We start from the raw sequence: 22083 nt of genomic DNA on the forward strand, positions 1-22083 counted from the left end.
AAGGCCTCTGATAAAGAGGCCTCTAAATGAAGAACCTGGGCTAGGAATGCAGCTATCTGTAACAGTATGGCTGGCCAGCGGGGCCTGAATCACACCCATAACTCATTTCAGGGACTACGGTGCATTGGCCACACACCGAGTCGGATTTGAGGAGGGCAGCTTTCTCCCGTAAGGCCTGTCAGATAAAGTCTTTGTAACTACACATGGTTGGGTCTGAAAAATTACACATAAATTTTTAAAATAGGAGCTGGATTAGCAACCCTTTATTCATTATACAACGTCCTTTATTTCTAATAATTATTTTTACTTTAAGGTCTACTTTGTCTGATATTAATATAACTACATCAGCTTGGTTAGTGCTTGCATAACTTTCTGTTATTAATATTCCTGTGTCCTTATATTGAAGATATGTTTTATAAGCAGTATCTACTTGGGATTTTTTCCTCCAATCTGACGTTCTTAATCTTTTCATTGGGGTATGTAGTCCATTTACATCTAATGTAATTACTAACATATTGGGTTGATATTTGTCATATTACTATTTGTTTTCTATGTGTCTCACCTGTTGTACTACTCTTCTGGACTAAGTTTATGATTTCATTCTATTACCTATTAACTTGTCAGTTACATGTTTTTGCTATTCTTTTATTAGTTATACTAAAAGTTATAACATGCATCCTTGACTTATGTTTTAGTATTATGTGATGCAAAAAAAAATCTGAAGCAACTGAAACTCTCATACATTGTTAATAGGAGTATAAATTGGAAAACTGGCAGTACCTAGTGAATCCGAACACATGACTCAGCAACTACACTTGTACATATATCCTCAAAAGAAATATATACATATATTTAGCAAGGGACCCATAAGAATGTCTATAGTACTGTGGTACATTATTGCCCAAACCAGAAACCCAAACTATCCATTAAGTGAAGAATGAATAAATTGTGTTATATCCAAACAATAGCACAAAACAATGAATTAACATTCTGCAATAATACATATAAAACTGAGCAAAAGAACCTTCCCCACCACCAAAAGAAGGTACAAATTGTATGTTTCAATTCATACACAAGTTTTCGATAATAGGCACAACTAATCTACAGTGTTAGATAAGTGACTACTAGAAAGGACCATGAAGGACTTCTGAGGTTCTGTTAATGTTTTCCTTGCTGTTCTGAGCCCTAGTTGCATGAGTGTGCTTCACTTTGTGAAAATTAACTAAGCTGTGAACTTATAACTTGTGTCCTTCTCTATATGAAAGCCATATTTTGCGGAAGGACATACAGACTCTTTACACAAAACATTTAACTTATAAGTTAACTGACCATCTTTCTTCTAAAATTTTAGGATATTTCTCCTAATTCTACAGTTAAAGGATTTAAACATTGGTAGATTCAGCATTGTAATTATCACTAATTGGGCAGAAGTGTGTATTTTTCCAATTTCCTCAAAAGTTATCCATAATTATGGCCAGGCACAGTGGCTCATGCCTGTAATCCCAGCACTTTGGAAGGCTGAAGCAGACGGATCACTTGAGGCCAGGAATTCAAGACCAGCCTAGTCAACGTGGTGAAATCCAATCTCTACTAAAAAATACAAAAAATTAGCTGGGCATGGTGGTGCACACCTGTAATCCCAGCTACTCAGGAGGCTGAGACAGGAGAATCACCTGAACCCAGAAGGTGGAGGTGCAATGAGCTGGGATCGAGCCATTGCACTTCAGAGCAAGACTCTGTCTCAATAAATAAATAAATAAACACATAAATACATAAATAAATAAATAAAATTGCTTAAATTTGACTCGTTTTTACATTAATTATGACAAATTCTAATATTAAGACAAAACATATGCAAAATATCTGTAACTCAGCAAATTTCTATCTATATTCCTAAAAGGAAAAGACAAGATAAAAAATAAGGATAATTGGTGAGCTGGATACCGGCACTGGAGCTGGACGTGGGAAACATTTAGAGAGAGGAAGAGCAGGTTTCACTGAGAACTTAGACATCATCCTGAGATCTCTCTTCCCTTCCCCTCACAAGCAGCAGCTTTGTGCATCTCCTAGGGGCAGGGCAAAAGGATAGGGCAAAGTGTTTTCTACACATGGGTATAAACGTTTGTCAGTATATTGACACGTATATTGAGATGTCAGACTCACTTCACACCGAAGGATAATAAGGATAATAATTTGGTCTCTTAGGGGACTAGGATTTAAATAATCAGTTTATGGGCCGAGCATGATGACTCATGCTTGTAATCTCAGCACTTTGGGAGGCCAAGGTGGGAGGATGGCTTGAGCTCAGGAGTTCAAGACCAACCTGGGCAACATAGCAAAACCCCGTCTCTTAATAATAATAATAATAATAATAATAATAATAATAATGCTTATGGCTAAGTAGCCCTTCACAATTTAGAGAGTTCTCATTTCTATCTCATCTGCACTGTACAAGGTATTCCAGGCCTACTACACTTTTCAATGAGATAATGATACTTGACCCATATACAGTGAAAAAGTGGCATAGACTGAACTCAAACCTAGAAAAAGGTAAACAGAACAATGAGCTGAGTGTTCTATCAAGCTTACAATGAGAAAATGGGTAATTACTCAAAAGTCCTTTGAAAGGTAGATACTGTAGACATCTAAAGAGAACTTCAGTGAGTTCTTTTTCATCCTGTACATGACTCCAAACTTCTGGAATGCAATGTGTCAATATTTTGAGAAGTATTTTTTTTCTTTCAAGATTATAAGTATGCTGGGAGAGACCGTCTCAAAAGTACACTTAAAAGGTTTCAGCTAAGATAAGAAACTTCTTTACAAGAAATCTTGCTAAATCCAATTTACTTGCAAAGGCATATCTATTTTCAGATTACTATAACATTAAGAGGAAAAAATTCTCCAACAAACGCAGATTACAATAAATGACACATGCTTATCCCATTAAACTAGTGGTTCTCAACTCTGGCTGTCTTAAAATCATTGGGGAGCTTTTAAAAGAACACTGATGCCCCAAGCCATACCCAGGACAGTCTGATTTTATTGAGCTGATGTGGAGCCCACTCTCTGATGTATATGTATGTGTTTTAGGTTCCCTGGGTGATTCTAACGGGCAGCCAGGGTTAAGAACCACTGAACTACAAATGTACATTACATATTAAGCAGTATTCGTTAGAGGGCATAACTTGGACCATCTTATAACCATGACAGACAGAGAGTTGAAAGAAATAAAAATAATGTTGTCATGGGAGCATTAGGTAATAACTGCAGGGCTGAATAACCCTGCAGTTAAGTACATGGTTCACATTTCAAGGACATTTGAAATAGACAAATTTGGTAATGTTGCAAATCCAGAGACCAATGTCTCACCACATACTATTAAGCCATCAGCTCTTCCTCCCTGGACTAGTTGCCCATGTCTTAACACACCCTTTTAAAAGAAGTATTCAGTAACCTCTTTGCTTATTCATTCTGACTCTTCTCCCAGTAGTACATCACTGGAAAGTCCAGAGGAAGAAGTTTTGCAATTTCAAATGAGGAAATGTGGTTTATTTTCACAGTTTAGTGTACTCAGTGCTCATGAAGAAAACAATGTAGCATTTTGATAGACACTTGCATAGGTAAACCTATAAAAGAAAGGAGAGTACCTAGATATTGAAGGTATTGGCAAGGCATAGCTCTTGTAAAACAAAAGCTGGTTGGCCAGATATTCTCATTAGTTTCAATCTATTCTTTGTCAAACAAAAGTGATTTCACTTTACAGGAAGAGGGTTTGTCAAATGTGTACGTTTTATCCCAAACTGCTATGAGACAAAAATCAAAGTATTTGTCTTTCCAGTAACCATACTTAAGGAAAAAAATGTCATGCAGCCTCATACAAAATTTTGAACTAGTTCCTAATACATACATCAAGAGGTGATAAAATATGATTATGCCTATAACATTATTATTCTGTAAATAATTCATATAAATCCTCAGGCTCAAGATGACCAGTTATTACAATTCCTAAACCTATGCAGTAAACATCATGTGATTTATATTTCATATTCTGAGTAAAATGAAGTTAAGAGAGAAATGAGAATTAGAAAAGGAGACCAGGAAAGAATTAGCAGAAATAAAAGTAAAAAGGACAGATAGTGGCAAGAAAATAGTTTAAAAAAAAAAAAAGTGAAAACAATGTGACTAAGGTAACCTTCTGGCCCCCAAATCAATCTAGGAATATATAGGAGGCAACATAAAAAAAGTACTATTCTTGAATCAGTCACTTGGTAAAATATACCACTTCCCTGGCAAAGATTACAATATTTGAAAGACAAGTCAATGTGGTGTTTCATAAATCCAAGACTAATAAAAGCAGGCAAGAAAATCTACATCCTTTCCAGTCTTCAATATTGACATTTAAATGTTAGAAAACTTACATACTGTGGATCTTATTTTCTTGAAGATGTGATCAATCCCAACAAGGGATTGAGCACTGGATGCAAAAATCAACATGTAAGATCTGTTACAGTGCTGTATACCAGCAATAGTTACAACATGCCATGTTTTTAAGTGTGCTAGTTATGAGAGCAACAAAAAATAACCTAGGATGAAATCTAGCAAAACATGTGCAGAACCTTCATGGAGAAAATTCTAAGACTTATTAAGAGTCATTTAAAAAGATCTAAATAAATAATGAGCTATACTTTATTCATAGTTAGGAAGATCCAATATCGTAAAGATGCCAATTCTCCCCAAGCTGATCTATAGAGGCAATGTGACTAAAGGAAATCCAAATCAACTCTTTTGTGAAATCTGACAGGCAGATTCAAAAAAATATATATGAAAAAGCAAAGGGCATACAACAGCTAAGACATGAAGAATACTAAGGTGAGGGGAGTTACCCTACCAGTTCTCAATACTTATCATATAGCATAGTTATTAAGATGCTGTCATGGCCTGGCATGGTGGCTCACGCCTGTAATCCCAGCACTTTGGGAGGCCGAGGCGGGCAGATCACTTGAGGTCAGGAGTTTAAGATCAGCCTGACCAATATGGTGAAACTCTGTCTCTACCAAAAATACAAAAATTTGCTGGGAGTGGCAGCGCATGCCTGTAATCCCAGCTACTTGGGAGGTTGAGGCAGGAGAATTGCTTGAACCTGGGAGGCGGAGGTTGCAGTGAGCTGAGATCGTGCCACTGCACTCCAGCTTGGCGACAGAGCCAGCTCTCAAAAAAAAAAAAAAAAAAAAGTTATCAAGTTGAGATAATGGAACAAAATAAACTCAGAAAAGGAGACCTACATAAGGCAGCTTGATGTGACAGAAGGGGCTTTGTTGTGAGAACTAAAAGGACTATTTGGTTGATAATATTGAAACAATTAGCTATTAATATTTTTTTAATTGGACTCCTACATATCACATAAAAATAAATTCTAGGTGGATTAAAATCAAAATGTAAAAAAGTCATAAAGCTTCTAAAAGTTAATATTAAAAATGTCTTCACGACTTCAAAACAGGGAGGACTTAAGAGATCCTAAAAGGTACAAACTATAAAGAAAAACTCCTAATTTAGACTACATTAAAATTAAGAACTCCTGTTTATCAAAGGCACCATCACAAACTGAAACAAAAGTGATAGATTGTGATAAACAAAGAACTAGAATCCCAAAAACATAACTCCTAAAAACAATCAATTAAAAAAAATAGGAAAGTGGACAAAAGGATGAATAGACATTTCACAGGCGGGGAAATTCAAATAGCCGGTAAATACATAGAGATGCTCAACCACGGAGCACAATGAAACAATTAGTCCTACCAGTTTGACAAAAAAAAATTTTTTTAATCCTGAACTGTCAAGGGCTTGTGAGGATAGTGAGTATCAGAAACATTTCCACACCACAAACTGGAGTGTTAATAAGTACAACACTTTGGAAAACAATTTGGCGCTGCCCAGGAAAGATGAAGATGTGCACAGCCTATAACTCAGCAACTCCGCTTTTAGATATACATTCTAGAGAAACCTACGCCTGTGTGCACCAGGTGGTAAGAGTACTGACCATATAGCAAACCCCAGAAACCCCCCAAAAGCCACCCACTGGAAAAATAAGTTGGGTTTCCTAGGAAGCACTCTGAGACAGAGTTTACTACCCAGTATATTCATCAGGGAGTGCTCAGGAAAGTGGGATTAACACCCGTAAGAGGAAGGAGAAGGAAGCAAGTCCTGGTAGGGTGAGAAGTCCAGCAGCAATGCAGGCCCAATATCCTCAGGTGACCTTGGGCCTACCACAGAGGAAGCTTCAGAACCGAAATGGAGTTGTCCCATGTTCAATAAAAATGGCCAGGCCTTTAAAGCCCACTCAATCTCATGTGGTCCATACCCAAAAGGAAGTGAAGTTGGGTAGGGCAGCCCTCTTGCCAGGCAATCCCTGAAGGGGCTGACAGTTGAAGACCGCCTGCTGACCATACTCACAGCATCTGGGACAAACTCTTCTTTGAAAGGAAAATCTAAGGGGTGCATCTCCATGTCCACCATCATGTTGAATTCACACGATGGAACACTATATGGCATTAATTAATACAAATTAATAACTTGCAGCTAGCCAGTCAATATGAGTACATCTCACAATATTGAGAAGGAAAATAAGCAAAAGGAATACATACAGTATGCTTTAAAGTTCACAGGCAAGCAAAATGAAATATTTTGCCGAGGGAGATATACATACGGGCTAAACTACAAAGTCAAAGTAATGTTAAAATATAAAAATTTAAATGGTTGCTAACCTAGGAGGTGAGGATGAGAGAAAGAAAGAGAATCAGAAAGGAGCACATAAGAGCCTTCAAGAATCTTGACATTGCTGTATTTTTAAGCTGGGTAGTGGGTACATGGTTTTGCTTTGGTTTTTTATTATTTACAGCTACATGTTAAAATATTCTTTTATGCAGCTGTTTTGATTTTTAACAAATATCTTCTTTTATTTCAGGAGAAACCATTTTCTCAAAAGTTCAACCCAGAACCAGGAGCAAATGCAGTAACCAAATCTGGTCTCTTTCCTCCTTGACCCCTTTTTGACCAAAATGCTATCTTATAGGCACAGAATTTCCATGGCTGACTTAGCCCAGCTCTCTGTTTTGTCAGGAATATGTCATACATATTTCATGAGAATTACTTAGCATCTCTAAGAAAACTTCAATTGTATTTGTTGATGTAAAAATATTAAGGCTTCAAATTTAGAAAGCAAGTGTGCATAGAGGAGGCATTACAATGGCACAATTATTCATAATTTACATTTGAAAAGCTGGAACTTTGAAAGGATAATGATTTGCACAAATGTATGTAGTAACTGCTGTGCTAGAAATGAGACAGAATCTCAGATTTCCCTGCCACTGCTATAAATTACAGAACAGGAATTAATTTGTGTGGGGGTATTTTTGAGCTACCACCCACTGGTGATTATCAGAGGTGATAATTATCTTAGTATAACAGGGCTAATATCTTGCCAAGATATTTGCTCTGAAAGAGCAAAATACTACCAGTATCAGAAAAGCTAGTATTTTCAGAAAGTACCTTCTGAGGACCTAGAGCTATCTGTTGTTTAGTGGAAGGTCAATACACAAGTTTATATTTCTTCAGAGATGAGCGAAAGATACAAGGAAGCCAGGTCCAAGTGGATCACACACAGCTTTTCAAGCACAACACACATTACTGAAACGTAAGACTGTGGCATTTCACACTTCATCTAACTTCTCATTTGCAGACACCTGCCATTTAGCAAAATAAAGTGGGAGTCCAGAAAAAGGAGTACTTCGTGGTAAAAGACAGAGCTGCCTGTTGTATTTCAAAAAGTTAAGCCTTCAAAAACTTTTCAGACATTTGGGCGACTTTTTTTTTTTTTTTGAGATGGAGACTTAACTGTTGCCCAGGCTGAAGTGCAGTGGCGCGATCTCGGCTCACTGTAACCTCTGCCTCTCAGGTTCAAGCGATTCTTCCGCCTCAGCCCTCCCGAGTAGCCGGGATTACAGGCGCGTGCCACCACGCCCAGCTAATTTTTGTATAAAATTCTTCTTTGACCACCCTCCCCACCTCGAAAAAAAGTAAAGCCTTACTAATCATGACACTAATGCAAACTCAACGCATACGCTACACAAACATATAACTCCTTATTTGGAACTAATAATATTCCAAGCCAAGGAAACCTACAAATAATTCCGCTATAGTCACAGGAGAGTGTGAAGATACAAGATAGCAACGTTGGATATGTAACTTACATCAATAAAAATTTCACCAGCGTTTAGGGAAAGGAGTTGTATATGTGGGTCATTTAATAACCACTTCCGAAAAACCCACTTCCAAATTTACCGAAGTGGACAACGCCCTACACGCAAGGTGAGACCCACAGGCATCGCTGCTTTGAAGCTGCGTGTAAGCTCTGAAGCTCCAACATTTACAGACTTTAAAAACTTTGTGAGAAATCACAACGTTCTCCTTCTTTAAAGCAGATCAGTGCTGGGAAGGCTCAAAAGTCACTTTCACTCCCTTACCGAATCATCAAAAAGCCCCGAAGTGGCTGGACCGGGAGCCGAGCATCTCGCGCGCAGCCCCAGCCTGCACAGGTGCGGAGCTCGGGGGCGCCTGGGGGCTCTCGCTCCGCAGCCCGCAGCCCGGAGGCGGCCCCTGCCCTCTCGCGCCTCTAGCGCCGAGCCCCGTGTCCCCTGAGCCACGGACACGGTTCAACAGAGGCAGAAACACGTCTCGCAAATGTGGGGACAAACTGTTCCACTGTTGGATATAGGGTGGTTTCCTTGGTGGTCACGGATTCTTTCTCAAAACGTGAAGCTTCCAGGAGCACCCCTGTCTCGGCAAAGCCCCTGCGCGGCCGATGAACCCCGCGGGAGGTGGGATGCGACCGCTGGGCTGAGCACGACCCTCTGCCCTCGCCGCGAGGTGATGCTGAGGGAACCGCCAGCGTCCCGGCCCCTCGGCCAACGGAGAATTGCCGCGGGCCGGCAGCGAGCCAGGCGCCTCAGGCCCCGCCGCCACCTGGCCCGGGCTCTGCCCCCAGACCTTCCGCTGTGGCCGGGTGAGGGTGGCAAAGCCAAAACAGCCCTCTGAGGAGGGGAGCGGCGCCCTCGCACCAGCCTCCACAGGGCAGCAGGGCTCCGAGTTGCTCCCCGCCGGGTCGGAGCCCGGGGGCTATGAGGGACTCCCACTCCCCGCCCCCACCCCGCCCCGACGCGCGCCTCCAGCACCTGCGCCGCCGCTTCCGGCCTCGCTGGCCTCGGACGCCGCCCGCTGCGCCCGCAGCCACGGGAGCACGTCCTTCCCGAGGTCGAAGTCGGCGACGAGGCGGAGAGCCATCGCCCGGACACGGCCACCGGGCGGCTCTGGGGCCCCGCGCCGCGGGCATTCCCGGCCCCGCGTGGCCGCCTCGCCCTAGCGTCCCCGCGCCCGCCCCCTCCTTCCTCTCCCCCGCCCCCCGCTGCTTTCGGTTCCGCGGCGCCCTGGCCTGAGAAGCCCCGGCACCACCTCCTCCTGGCCCGCGGCCCTCAGCCGCTGGCGGCCCGCACCTGCCCCTGAGCCGGGCATGGCGGGTAGGGGTGGAGCGGGGAGGACCGGGCGCCAGGACCAGGCCCGCCGGGGCGGGAGGCCTCCGCGCGCACCCTCGGGGCCGAGGATAGAGGGCGCAAGGACGTGGGCGCTTCAGGGCCCTGGCGAGGCCGCTAGCCCAGTGGCTTCCAAACCTGGAGGGTAGGCCTATTTTCTTTATTCCCCGAGTGACCACTGTGCAGCAAAGTGTGGAAACCACTTGGCTTCAGAGAGCTGGGTCCCCTGGAGCAGTTCAGGGTCACCACAGAAGTAGGCCGTCTCTTAGGCCTATTCGCCCCAGCTTCGAGGTGGTGGTGCTTTATTAGTGTTATTAAGGTAATGAGTAGCAACTGGGAGCAGGTGACGAAGGTGATCCCATTGTAAGAGAAACGCTAAAAAGGGTTAATCCGCTTGATATAAACAGCGTCCTTTTTGTCTTTTAACTCCCTGCATTGGTTCGAGGAAGCTGAATTACCTAGGATTCCCCCTGCGGAGATATCTTTAAAAAGTGCTCTCATTCTTACAGGGGCACATGTCATCTTGGGTGCCTTCTCACCTCCTTCCTACTCCCTACAAATAAGTTCAGTGTTTTCATAACCTCACCACTCCTCAGCGTTCTCTTCGTTCAGGTGCACACCACTGGTACACTCATTGGTTGGGTTACTGCTACATCCCATTCATCCTGAACATCGACGCCAGGTTATTACTCTCCTCCAAACCGGGCTTCCTCCTATCTCTATGCAGAAGACCTTGAGTAACAGCTCACTGCCCCGAGATAATGTGTCTTCTCTTTACCAGAGCCTTCACTCCTTTTCATTTAGAAGCTCAAGTCCAGGCTCACTTGGCTTAAGGAACTTCTGACTCCAGCCTCCTTCCTTACAGAAAAACCTCCAGGTCCTTCCAGCCTGGCCACAGAGCCTTCTCCTCCCAACAGCAGCCCGCAGGGACCTCTCCAACCCTAACCTCCTAGGGTAACGTTGCTAGTGCATCTCATTTGATACAGTACTCCCTTGAAACATGAAAACTGAATCTTAAGTCTCCATGCAAACCCTCTGCCCTTTGCCTCCCACCAGGGGCTAACAGAGCACTCTAGAAGGTGCTCGACAATTACTGAAGAATGAGTGAATACAGTAATAAAGAATGCTTTTTCACATGTTTCCCGAAGTTAAGGTCTGAAAACTACTTGTATTGACGTCATCTGGGGCACTGTTTTACAATGCAGACTCCTGGTCTCGAGTCTACACCTAGGCAAGACCCAGAAATGTGCATTTTACCCAGAGCCTCGGGTGATTCTTAGGCTAAGTTTGAAAACTACTCCAACTAAATGTAAAAGTCTTGAATTTTTTCCCCCCTAGACACATGTTAAGATAAATGCCTAATGAAGCTACTAATATTGTCAGTGAATAAAAGGAAGACCACTGGAGCCCCTGAGGAGCTAATGCAACTACTATTTCATATCAAATAAGCTTGTTGCCTTTGTCATACAGGAATATTGTTTGCCAATTTTTTAAATTCAATACATTTCCATTGTTTTTATTTTTGCAGTTAACTTTATATTTTATATTTTATAGTCAAGCAATGATGATATAAAAAATTCTCTTCAAATTAAGTGAAAAAGCCAATGTAAAGAAGGTGAGAAATAATAAGATAATATTTTTGCAGTTAACTTTATATTTTATATTTTATAGTCAAGCAATGATGATATAAAAAATTCTCTTCAAATTAAGTGAAAAAGCCAATGTAAAGAAGGTGAGAAATAATAAGATAATAAAAGAAAGATGTGACCAAAGTCATGAGGGTGCTATAGGAAGGCACGTGTATCAGTTAGGCTTAGATTCTCCAGAAGTTAATAAGAACTCAGATTAACAGTAAATTAAACACACAAGTTTTATTCTGTCACCTATCTGGAGGTAGGCAGAATAAAGCTCTTAGGACAGGTTCCTGAATTTATCAGGGAACCAGGCTCCTTCCAGTTCTTTGCTCCACCTGATCTTGAGTGTACCCTTGTCCTCATGATCCAAGAGGGTTGCAGAAGCTTCAGCCTTCATGTCTGCATTCCAGAAATCACAATGGGAGAAGAGGAATAAAAAGAGGATGCTACCTCTCTTTTAAGGATACTTCCCAGAAGGTCTACACAACATTTCTATATATGTTTCACTCACCAGAATTTAGTCACATGGCCAAATGTGGCTTTCAAGGGAGGCAAGGAAATATACCTGGCCAGTGATGTGCCCAGATAAAACTCAGGACAGTGTTACTAAAGAAGGTGGGGAAAGTAAATGTTCAGAAGCAATTAGAGATCTCTGTCAGAGTATGATGCCCAATTCTGGCCACTGAGTTGTAAGGAAACCTCTGCTATGACAGATCTCTCTATTCTTAAAACAAGACACATGGGAAAAGATGGTCCCTTTCAGTCTTTAGATATTTTGGGGTCTGGATATGATTGCTGGAATTTCCGATACCTAGCACACTGAAAATGGAGTCATTGGAGTCAGAAGACTCCAGAGAACTACAGAGAAGAGAAACCTTGGTATATTATTTTTGGAGCCATCCTCTGCCCTTTCTGATATTAGAGATGATGAATTTCCTATTATTTAAATGATATTGAGTCAGATTTTTACTTGCAACCAAGGGTTTCTATTTTAAGGAGTGATCATTTCAAACTTTAGGACACAGGCCAAAGAGCACTATAATAACAGGTTTTTGCTTGAACACTTATTAGAGTCATTCTATATTTTGTATTGTTTTATTAACATAAAGTGAAGTTATGCTGAGGGAGTAGGCTTACAGGAAAAAGCTCAGATAAGCAAAAAGAGTTTGTTGTAAAACCCTGATAACCTAAGGGCCTCTGGATTAGATCACCTGAAAGTCATTCTATGTATTATGTAAGCCAGTTTGAGTTGAGTTTTCTGTTACTTGTGCCAAAAGCATCTTAAATCAGGGATTTTCAAACTTTAATGAGCATTCAAATCACGTAAGGATCTTTTTTTTTTTTTTTTTTTTTTTTTTTTTGAGACAGAGTCTCCCTCTGTCACCCAGGCTGGAGTGCAGCGGCGCGATCTCGGCTCACTGCAAGCTCCGCCTCCCAGGTTTACGCCATTCTCCTGCCTCAGCCTCCTGAGTAGCTGGGACTACAGGCGCCCGCCACCGCGCCCGGCTAATTTTTTTTTTTTTTTTTTTTTTTGTATTTTTAGTAGAGACAGGGTTTCACCGTGGTCTCGATCTCCTGACCTTGTGATCCGCCCGCCTCGGCCTCCCAAAGTGCTGGGATTACAGGCGTGAGCCACCGCGCCCGGCCACACCTAAAGGATCTTGATAAAAGGTAGATTCTGATTCAGCAGGGTGAGGTGGTGCCAAAGAGTCTACATTTTAACAAGTTTCCAGGTCATGCCAAAGCTGCTGGTCCACAGATGACATTTTGAATAGCAACATTCTGCTACTTAATGTGAGGATCTTTCCACCTCGGTATTGCTGCCTTACTGTCCACCATAGAGAGGGCCAGGTGAGGATGTGCATGGAAGGGCTAGCTTTGAAGATACACCAGAGCTAAAGGTCTGTATCTGGGGAGAAATCTAAAATGGAGGTAAATACTGATTCCAGAAGTTTGAACCATGCCATGGGTCACAAGTTCCAGTGGCAAGCCACAGAGAATCAGTAAGCTAAAGGGAGGAGATAAAGGTGCTTACACTATAGTAGATATGCAAGCACAAGGCAGGAAAAGAGGTGAAGCAGTGCAGTGAATCAGAATCTTCAAGGTGATGATTCTTGTGCACACTGAAGTTTGGGAAGCACTGGCGCTTTAAATGGGGGTTGTTTCTTTCTTTCTCTTTGTGACTGGATTACTGAGTTTTAAACCTGTGTTGATTTGTTGCAGAGCAGAGACCTCACCAAGATGCAGTAGGCAAGGGGGTAGAGGAATATGAGTCCTCCAAAACATACTTACTCTGTGCACAGCACAACACAGCGATCCTAATAAAATAAATGGGCATCCTAAAGCAAGGTGATCTACTTTACATACGTTCGCTAACTTTTCAGTGTTCTCCTTAGTGTAATTTCAAGAACAGTATTAAAGATTTGCACAAGAGAAGATGAAAACAGATGTGGTTTTTCTAGAGAATTTTTAAAACTACATAAGATGTTCAAGATGAATAATTCCCGAATCGCCAATTCCAAGTGCTGTTATAATACAGATGTCTTTGCAGTCATTTCATAGCAGTTTTTAATTCTGTCCTAAAAATGAAGCACATTGGCACCCTACATATTTTCTTCATCTAACAGTTTTGTTTAGATATGTTTTAAAATAGAAGATATAGTCCCATTTCTTAAGAGTTACAAATGGAATTCCAAGGACTATCCCAACTCCTGTTAACAATAGTTTTCTGTGGGGAATGTAACTCAGTGAAGGTTGTTTTTTTGTTTGTTTGTTTTTGTTTTTGTTTTACCCTTAGGCACATGTTAGCTTTTCAATTTTAAAAACTAGCTTAATTTTTAAAAATGTATCTTCACTCTGATTTTGACTATAAAATTATTGTTCAGCCTTTAAGGGATCATCTTCCTGACAACTTCTGCTCATTTTTGTCCTGTGTAGTTGCATAGATGGCTACATGCTCAGGGCCATCATATATTGTTTGTTGTGGTTTTTCTTTTTTTTTTTTTTTTTTTTTTTTTTTTTTTTTGAGACAGGATCTCACTCAGTTGCCCAGGCTGGAGTGCACTGATGCGACCTCAGCTCACTGTAACCTCCCGCCTCCCGGGTTCAAGCGATTCTCCTGCCTCAGCCACCTGAGTAGCTGGGATTATGAGCATGCACCACCACACCCAATTAATTTTTGTATTTTTAGTAGAGACAGGGTTTCGCCATGTTGGTCAGGCTGGTCACAAACTCGTATATTGTTTTTGTTTTCTTAGAAAGCTGACACTGAGTTTAGCAATGATTAATAGAATAACTCTTTAAATCTGCTTGGCTATTATTTATGATGTTAGCACTCATCCTGAAATTTGTTGAAAAGAAGACTGACACAGATTTTTTTTAAGGAAATGTTCTATGGAATGATAGCCCTATGACTTGGCAGGAAATAAAGAACTGCCATTTAACAAGATGGGCTAGACGACAGTTCAAATGTTCTAAAGGAACTATATCTGATTTAATCAAAGGACAGGGCAGAATTGAGGTGACAATAGAGTACTAAACACTTCTGAGGGCAAGAATGCTTCACCAAGTTCCTTTTAAAGTTTTGTTGATGAACAAATATTAACTGTATGGAATTACTGTATCTCAAATAGAACAATGGAATGTACAAAATATGAAGAGATCATCTGAGAAATATATAATCATATGAAATTTATGTTCCCATCTATGATAACTCATTTCATAGAATAAATGAATACATGGATTTTAGTATCATTTGTAATGGCCAAGAAGGAAAGGATATTATATTCTGTATCAGTCAGAAAACACTCCATTTTAAGTGGCTTGATTCTTCTCTTATTGAAACTGTATCATTTTCAAACAGAAACTTAATCTTGTGATTTCCACACAAATGTTCTTCCCCTTTCCTCCTTTTCCTTCCTACTTTTCACCGTTTATTCCTTCCCCTGCCCCTTCTAAACAATTCCATCCTAAAACTACCAAAGTAGACAAAGAAAAGCAAGCCTCTGCACAGGGGTTTGGAGCAAGGTGTTGACCAAAATTTGAATGTCAGAACTCAAGCAGGGAGAAGAGGTTATCCTTGGGGGATGGTGTGGGGACTAGGGAATGGTCACCCAGCATGAGATGTCAGTCTAAGTAGAGTGAGAAGGGTGTCCATGTGGGCCATGTGGCTGGATGAGTGGGCAAGGAGTGGTTTTTCAGCCTGGAGTATCAAATTTCACGTGGCTTAGGGCATCTGCCAAGGAGGGGAGTGGTAGCTAAGATGAGGTTGAATGATTTAAGAGAATATATTAAGAATAATGTGACCCATGTTTCTCACTGGCAGGCAAAAGAGTCACAAAAAAGAAAAAAAAAAAAGCTGTAGGGTTGGATTGGAATTATAAGTATTGGGTAAACATAGTTTTTATTTATTATTTATTTATTTATTTTTTAGACGGCGTCTCGCTCTGTCACCAGGCTGTAGTGCAGTGGCGTGATCTCGGTGCACTACAACCTCTACCTCCCGGGTTCAAGCGATTCTCCTGCCTCAGCCTCCTGAGTAGTGGGGACTACAGGCACGCGCCACCACACCTGGCTAATTTTTGTATTTTTAGTAGAGACAGGGTTTCACCATGTTGGCCAGGATGGTCTTGATCTCTTGACCTCATGATCCGCCCACCTCGGCCTCCCAAAGTGCTGGGATTACAGGCGTGAGCCACCATGCCCAGCCAACATAGTTTTTAATACATAGATGATGATAGGGAGATAGAGGGGTAGATATCATAATAAATATGCCTATGCATATATGCACATACACGCATATATTCTCTAGTTCTGTCCTCTGAACATCGGGGAGCAGCAATGCCCCTATATCAATCGACACACCTGGCACAAAGAAAGATGAACCTGGAACACCTTCTAGTGCCAGAAAGCAAGAACATGCTGAAAGAACCATGATATGTCAGAAGGACACAGGAGCCAGAGTGAATGAAACCCCTGTTGCAAAAATTGTAACAGTGAGAAAATTATGACAGTGAAAGAGATCTGACCTAACCGACTCCATCTTGCTTCCAACCTGCAAGCTGTCGTTGTTCATTCCTGGATGTAGGCCAAACTAACTTTGGGAGGAACTTTAACTTTGAAACAAAGATGATAACAGCCTTTTCCCAAAACATACCCCCTTCTTGCCTGTGGTTATATAGGAGTGTCCGGAGCTAAGTGGCCCGGCCATAGCGATTATAACTGATGACTGACGCCTGAGCTCTATACATTTCCACTTTATGCCTCCTCCCTAGATTTACTTTCTTCCCTGTTCTGCTGTCTCATACGCCGGTACAAAATGGCGCTCTTCCTGGTTCTTCATCACCCATTTTCCCGCGCCCGGGAAAATGATCAACTTACAGCGCAGGCGCCATCCCGCGCCCGGGAAAATTACCAACCGACGGCGCAGGCGCAACATGACGTCCGACCGAAGAAACTGAGGCCTACCTGGCCACGCCCACCGCAGGGCCACCATCATCGCCCTGGCCCAACCTCCGCCCCTGCCGGTCTATATAATGCATTACACTGCCACGAATAAACGACACTTGATCAGGATACTGTCTTGTCTCCATTTCTGGTGTCTCTTGTCCCCCCGAGTTCCCACTCCCTCTTCTAGGGCCTACATTGACGATCCCGCGGGACGGGACATAGGAGAATGTTCTTTTTTTAAAAAAATAGTTTTTTTATGTCAGATGGGTAATGTCCCAACATTGTACCAAGATTCGAGGGTGGCACATGTCACATGTGAGCATGTGAACACCCAATCATCATGCTTTTGAACTACGAAAGGATCAGAGAATATTCCTGTTTGTACAAAATACATCCTAAATTATCTGGGAGTAATGGGACATCAGATCAGCAGTTACTCTAAAATAGTTCAGAAAAAAAATGTTTCCTATATTGAACTCCCAACTTTTCTGTAAGTTTGTGATTGTTTCAAAATGGAAAAACAAAAATATTTTTTTTGAGACAATGTCTCTGTCTGTCAGCCAGGCTGGAGTGCAGTGACATGATCACAGCTAACTGCAACCTCCACCTCCTGGGCTCAAGCAATTTTCCCACCTCAGCCTCCAGAGTAGTTAGGACTACAGGTGTGTACCATCATACTCGGATGATTTTTTAATTTTTTTGTAGAGACAGGGTCTCACTATCTTGGCAAGCTAGTCTTGAACTCCTGAGCTCAACTGATCCTCCCACCAGGTCCTCACAAAGTGTTGGAATTACAGGCAAAAGCCACCATGCCTGGCCTGAAATAAATATATATATACTTTTTTTTTTTTTTTTTTGAGACAGTGTTTCGCTCTTGTTGTCCAGGCTGGAGTGCAATGGCGCAATCTTGGCTCACTGCAACCTCCGCCTCCCAGGTTCAAGCAATTCTCCTGCCTTAGCCTCCTGAGTAGCTGGGACTACAGGCACGTGCCACCGTGTCTGGTTAATTTTTTGTATTTTTAGTAGAGACAGAGTTTCACCGTGTTAGCCAAGATGATCTCGATCTCCTGACCTCGCAATTCCCCCGCCTCAACCTCCCAAAGTGCTGGGATTACAGGCGTGAGCTACCGCGCCCGGCCAAAAAATATTTTTAAAAATCATAAATGTTATCAGAAGGACTGGTATTTCTGAAGTCTCATGAAGTTTTTTTTCTTTTTCCCCCGCATAAGGAACTATCATCTCCTATCGTGCTGTAGGCAAACTTTAGTGACATGGGTAAGTTTGATTTAAAACACTGAATTAAAAGATGCAAGGGCTTTACATTAGATTGCATTTCCCCCCACTGTACTGCAAACCCCTAATGAAATTAACCCCATTTATTGGCCTTGTGTTGTATGAATTCTCCAAAACTGGCTGAAATAAGCCATAGTCAAATAACAGGAGAAGCTTAATGAAAAGTGTTATGTTTACCTTTTAAATGACTGTCCTTCCCTCTATAATAAGAAACTTCCATTAACTGGTCTCAGGAAAAAAATTACTAAAATCAAACTTTTTTTGCAAAATAATCATATGACTTAATTGCACAGGGAAATTGATGACAAGTAATAAATAATATCACAGAAATATTTTCATTGAAATATACACATTGACTTCCTGAAATCCTTTGTGAATTTCATGAGTAGCACTTAGCCATTTTAAAAGAAATGTATGACAGATATTTGTGTGTGTGGCAGATTTTTAATGTCCAACTGCCATGTGTTCTGTACATAGATTTTTTTTCTCAAATTTCTAAACACAGTGGAAGCCACCAAAAAGAATATCTGAAGCAATTCATTAAAATCTTGGCAGCCAGACCCCAGCTCCCGCTTTCCCTGAAAGCTCCCTTTAATGAAGCTGAACCGTGTCCCAGCAATTCACTCCACAGAAGACCTACTGTCACCACCTCTGAAGAGGCAATTCCTGGAGGAACCAAGTCAGCCAATCGAGAGTCCTGAATAAGCAAGAACTAAGTAAATAAATTATCATTTCGAAAGTGATGGGTTAGTGTGCTCTTTTGAATGCCCCCTAGGAAAATAAATTTGATTAAAATTAAATATTTTGTTGTAAGATGTAATGCTCAAATTCAGGGGATTCTGGTGTCCCTCTGGAGAGTGTCAGTTGTTGGGGGAGGAGGGAAATGCCAGCTGTCCTATGGCTGTTGAATCACAAGAGCTTATTTTCTTTGATAGGATTTTACTTTGAAAATATGCTGTAGGTGATCATAAATGAAGGATGTGTCTCCTTGCTAAGAACGTTACATCTTTCTGCATTTTTCACCTGTTTGTGGCTCTGCATGTTGTTTTTTTCACTGCTGTTCCCTCCAGCCGGCTTTGATAATGAGGGCTGGGAAATTTTTCCTGATTCCAGTGCTCCACGGGAGCCTCTTCCCTCCCTCCGGTCTCCTCCCAGTGGCTATCTCTTTGGTGTCTTTGTTCCCAGCACAAAATAGTCCCTGCTAGCATTGATCAAAGTTCTGTGAATACACACTGACTCATTAGCTACTTAAAGATCTTCGTTAAGCAGCTTCTTCTTTAAAATTTCAATCGTGGTTTATTTTTTATTTATCTTAGCATGAATCACAATATACAAAAGAAACCTGACTTAACATGGGGTATAAAAGAATTACCATATCATAGAAAATTGTTTTGAAAAAGATTTTACTGCGCCAAAAAAAAAAAAAACCAAAGTAAACCTCTGAATCTTTCTTTACATGAATGCTAATAATACAGACAACTTTAGAGAAATTGAAACTAGCCCAGCCTGTTCGAAAGGGGATCCAAGCAATTCATCACCAAAACGGCCACAGCTCAGCCCTCTTAAAACCCGTTGTTTTCTGAAAATAATCTGCAGAAGTATTGAGATTCGTAGGTAATCTTTTAAACATTTTATGAAGGATTCCATTCGTTTCCCTCTTATGTTTAATTTTTTGAACTATGTTTAATTTAAACTGTCTCCATTCTCAAAAATCTGTATCTTTACCAGATTTTAAAAGAGACTACCTCCTCCACCACAGAATTTTTCTTTAAAAAGACAATCAGCATGTTTATCTTTTTAGTCAAGATCCATCTCTGGGTCTGCTGGAAGAGAGACTATGAAGACAAATTAGAGCCCATGGGAAAGCGATACCTCTGTCCCCTGCGTGGAAGCAGCATGCCATCAGAATGCTTAGTATTAATCGCAACTTGAACCCCATAATGTGTCACCTTTCTCCTCAGGGCCTCCAGCTTTCCAAATGTCCATCTAATCTGTGTCCACCCCCGGGAGCAGATAGTACAGTTTCCCGTCAGGGTGTTCTTTGATAGTATCAAAACTTTGTCACTTAAGAAAAAGCCTGATATTTACACCAGGTTGGCCAAATGCTCAGCTAAGTCTCAAGAGGGTAAAGAATTTCAGGCATTAAAAAAAAAAAAAAAGGAAGAAAAGAAAAAAGGCCAGCAATAGAGTCATGTATTTAGTACTTGACTCAGAGTTAAGAGGCCTGGATTCTCGAGGCGGCCCGGGCATGAACAGGCTCCGAGACTTTAGGCAAGTTGCTTAACTTCTCTGAACTTGGTTTTCTCGTTTTTAAAATAAAAGAAGTTGAACTATGATCCCCAAGGCCCCTTTTGCTTATCAACAGTGCTGATTCTTAACTATAGTAGCAATAAGATCATCAAATTCACTTCCCAATCCCTGTCACCAAGTTCATATGCGGAGACAGAAACGGGCTTAGGAGAAAACTGCAACCTAGTAACCAAGGAAACATGAAAATTTTAACAGTGAAAGACATCCTGTGTAGCAAACTCTACAAAGTAAACCAGGAAAATAGAATTAAGGATTAAGAAATAGGCCGGGCGCGGTGGCTCACGTCTGTAATCCCAGCACTTTGGAAGGCTGAGACAGGAGGTCAAGAGATCGAGACCATCCTGGCCAACAAGGTGAAACCATATCTTTACTAAAAACACAAAAATTAGCTGGGTGTGTTGGCGGGTGCCTGTAATCCCAGCTACTTGGGAGGCTGAGGCAGGAGAATTGCTTGAACCCAGGAGGTAGAGGTTGCCGTGAGCCAAGATTGTACTACTGCACTCCAGCCTGGTGACAAAACAAGACTCCGTCTCAAAAAAAAAAAAAAAGAGAAAAAGAAAAGGAAAAACAAAAGAAATAGTAGGGAGAGTTTTCAGAAACTCTCTTCTACTCCCCAACTCACCCTCAAAAATCAAATTGTAGGTTTCCCCACAGATCACTGGAAAAAATGCTTGATAGTTCTCTGGGGTAAACTCTTCTATTCGATCTAAGATTCAGCTCGTGTTAACTTTTGCTTCAAACGTCTTAGTCAAGATTGCTTTTACTGTCAGAAAAATCCGAACTCCTTACATACTGATTATATGCAATCTAGGTAAGCCAAGCCTTCCACCCTGTCTGCCATTCAGAAGTCTCTTTCATGTATGTAGCTGAATAGTAATCTCATAAAATAATATTGGAATGAATAAAGACCCAGATGTCTCAGGTTGTTCCATCCACGCAGTTTCCTCCTTCTCCTTCCTATATTTACATATTAATTTTAAGTCACGGGTGAAAATTAAAGCCTGCTCTCTCCCAGTCTCTCTTTGATATTGCAAAGAAATGTTACAAAGCTTCCTAAGGGAAGGTTTCTTGCAGGAAATAGTGACTCCAAGTATGATTAGTCCCCAAATCTGCCTGCTAGGCTGAGTGAAGAGGACTGAAATGCTCTGTGGGTCACAAGGTCATAAACCTCAGGAAGCTGGCCACACTGTCAGGCATTCTCTGCCAAGGACTGGGGGATGTGGGTTCCTATTAGAAGCCAGGTCACCACCAGCTGAAATTGAAACATACATCATAGTCACATCCTGCTTAAGAGAAAGCCAACTTCTATTTCCTGGAATTGCTTTTTATCTGAGGAGAGGGAGTGATTGGGGTGTAGTTAAGGGTGGCTAAGGTGCAGCTCATCCCTTGGAATGGGAAGCACACAGGTTAACAGGGGATGTTGGGGACTGCCCTGGAGCATCTTGTCTCTCAACCATCTCTAGCACATTTCTCACCCTCCCTTGTTCACCTCTCCCAAGTTCATGAGTGAGCATTCTGGGCACAGGGAGGTCAAGAGGCAAAGGGGGGAAAGTAGTGGGAAGGGTAGGTGAGATGAGAGAGGGTAATGATAGGGATCAAATCCTTTTTAGGCCTCCTGTCCCTTGTTTTTCCATCTTGGAGAAAAGCTCAAGCTCCAAAATTGAGGGCTACAAGAGCAACAGAGAGAAGCTTTGTTTTCATGACTGGCACAAAATATGAATCACAAGTTAGAATATCTCCTGTTTGAGCATTTTATCTGGAATGAGCTCTGAATCCCAGAGGAGGAGTTTCTCCTCCAAAATACAAGTCCTGAACTG

General features: G+C 41.6%; 1 protein-coding gene and 1 non-coding gene across 2 annotated transcripts in view; both read right to left on the reverse strand.

The window, feature by feature from the left end:
• GSAP (gamma-secretase activating protein) overlaps positions 1-9455 on the reverse strand; it is a 104688-nt gene extending 95233 nt beyond the window's left edge. Inside the window, exon 1 of the mRNA XM_050782746.1 lies at positions 9228-9455. Within this exon, the coding sequence (XP_050638703.1) occupies positions 9228-9336 (109 nt within the window). The 5' untranslated portion in view covers positions 9337-9455. The remainder of the gene's footprint in view (positions 1-9227) is intronic.
• A 7465-nt stretch (positions 9456-16920) lies between these two features.
• LOC126951863 (small nucleolar RNA U13) lies at positions 16921-17026 on the reverse strand. Its single transcript, XR_007724706.1, has one exon. It is a non-coding gene; the product is annotated as a small nucleolar RNA U13 (small nucleolar RNA).
• Between the last annotated feature and the right edge of the window lie 5057 nt (positions 17027-22083).

The sequence above is a fragment of the Macaca thibetana genome, chromosome 3 (genome assembly GCF_024542745.1).
Source record: "Macaca thibetana thibetana isolate TM-01 chromosome 3, ASM2454274v1, whole genome shotgun sequence".
NCBI lineage: Eukaryota > Metazoa > Chordata > Mammalia > Primates > Cercopithecidae > Macaca > Macaca thibetana.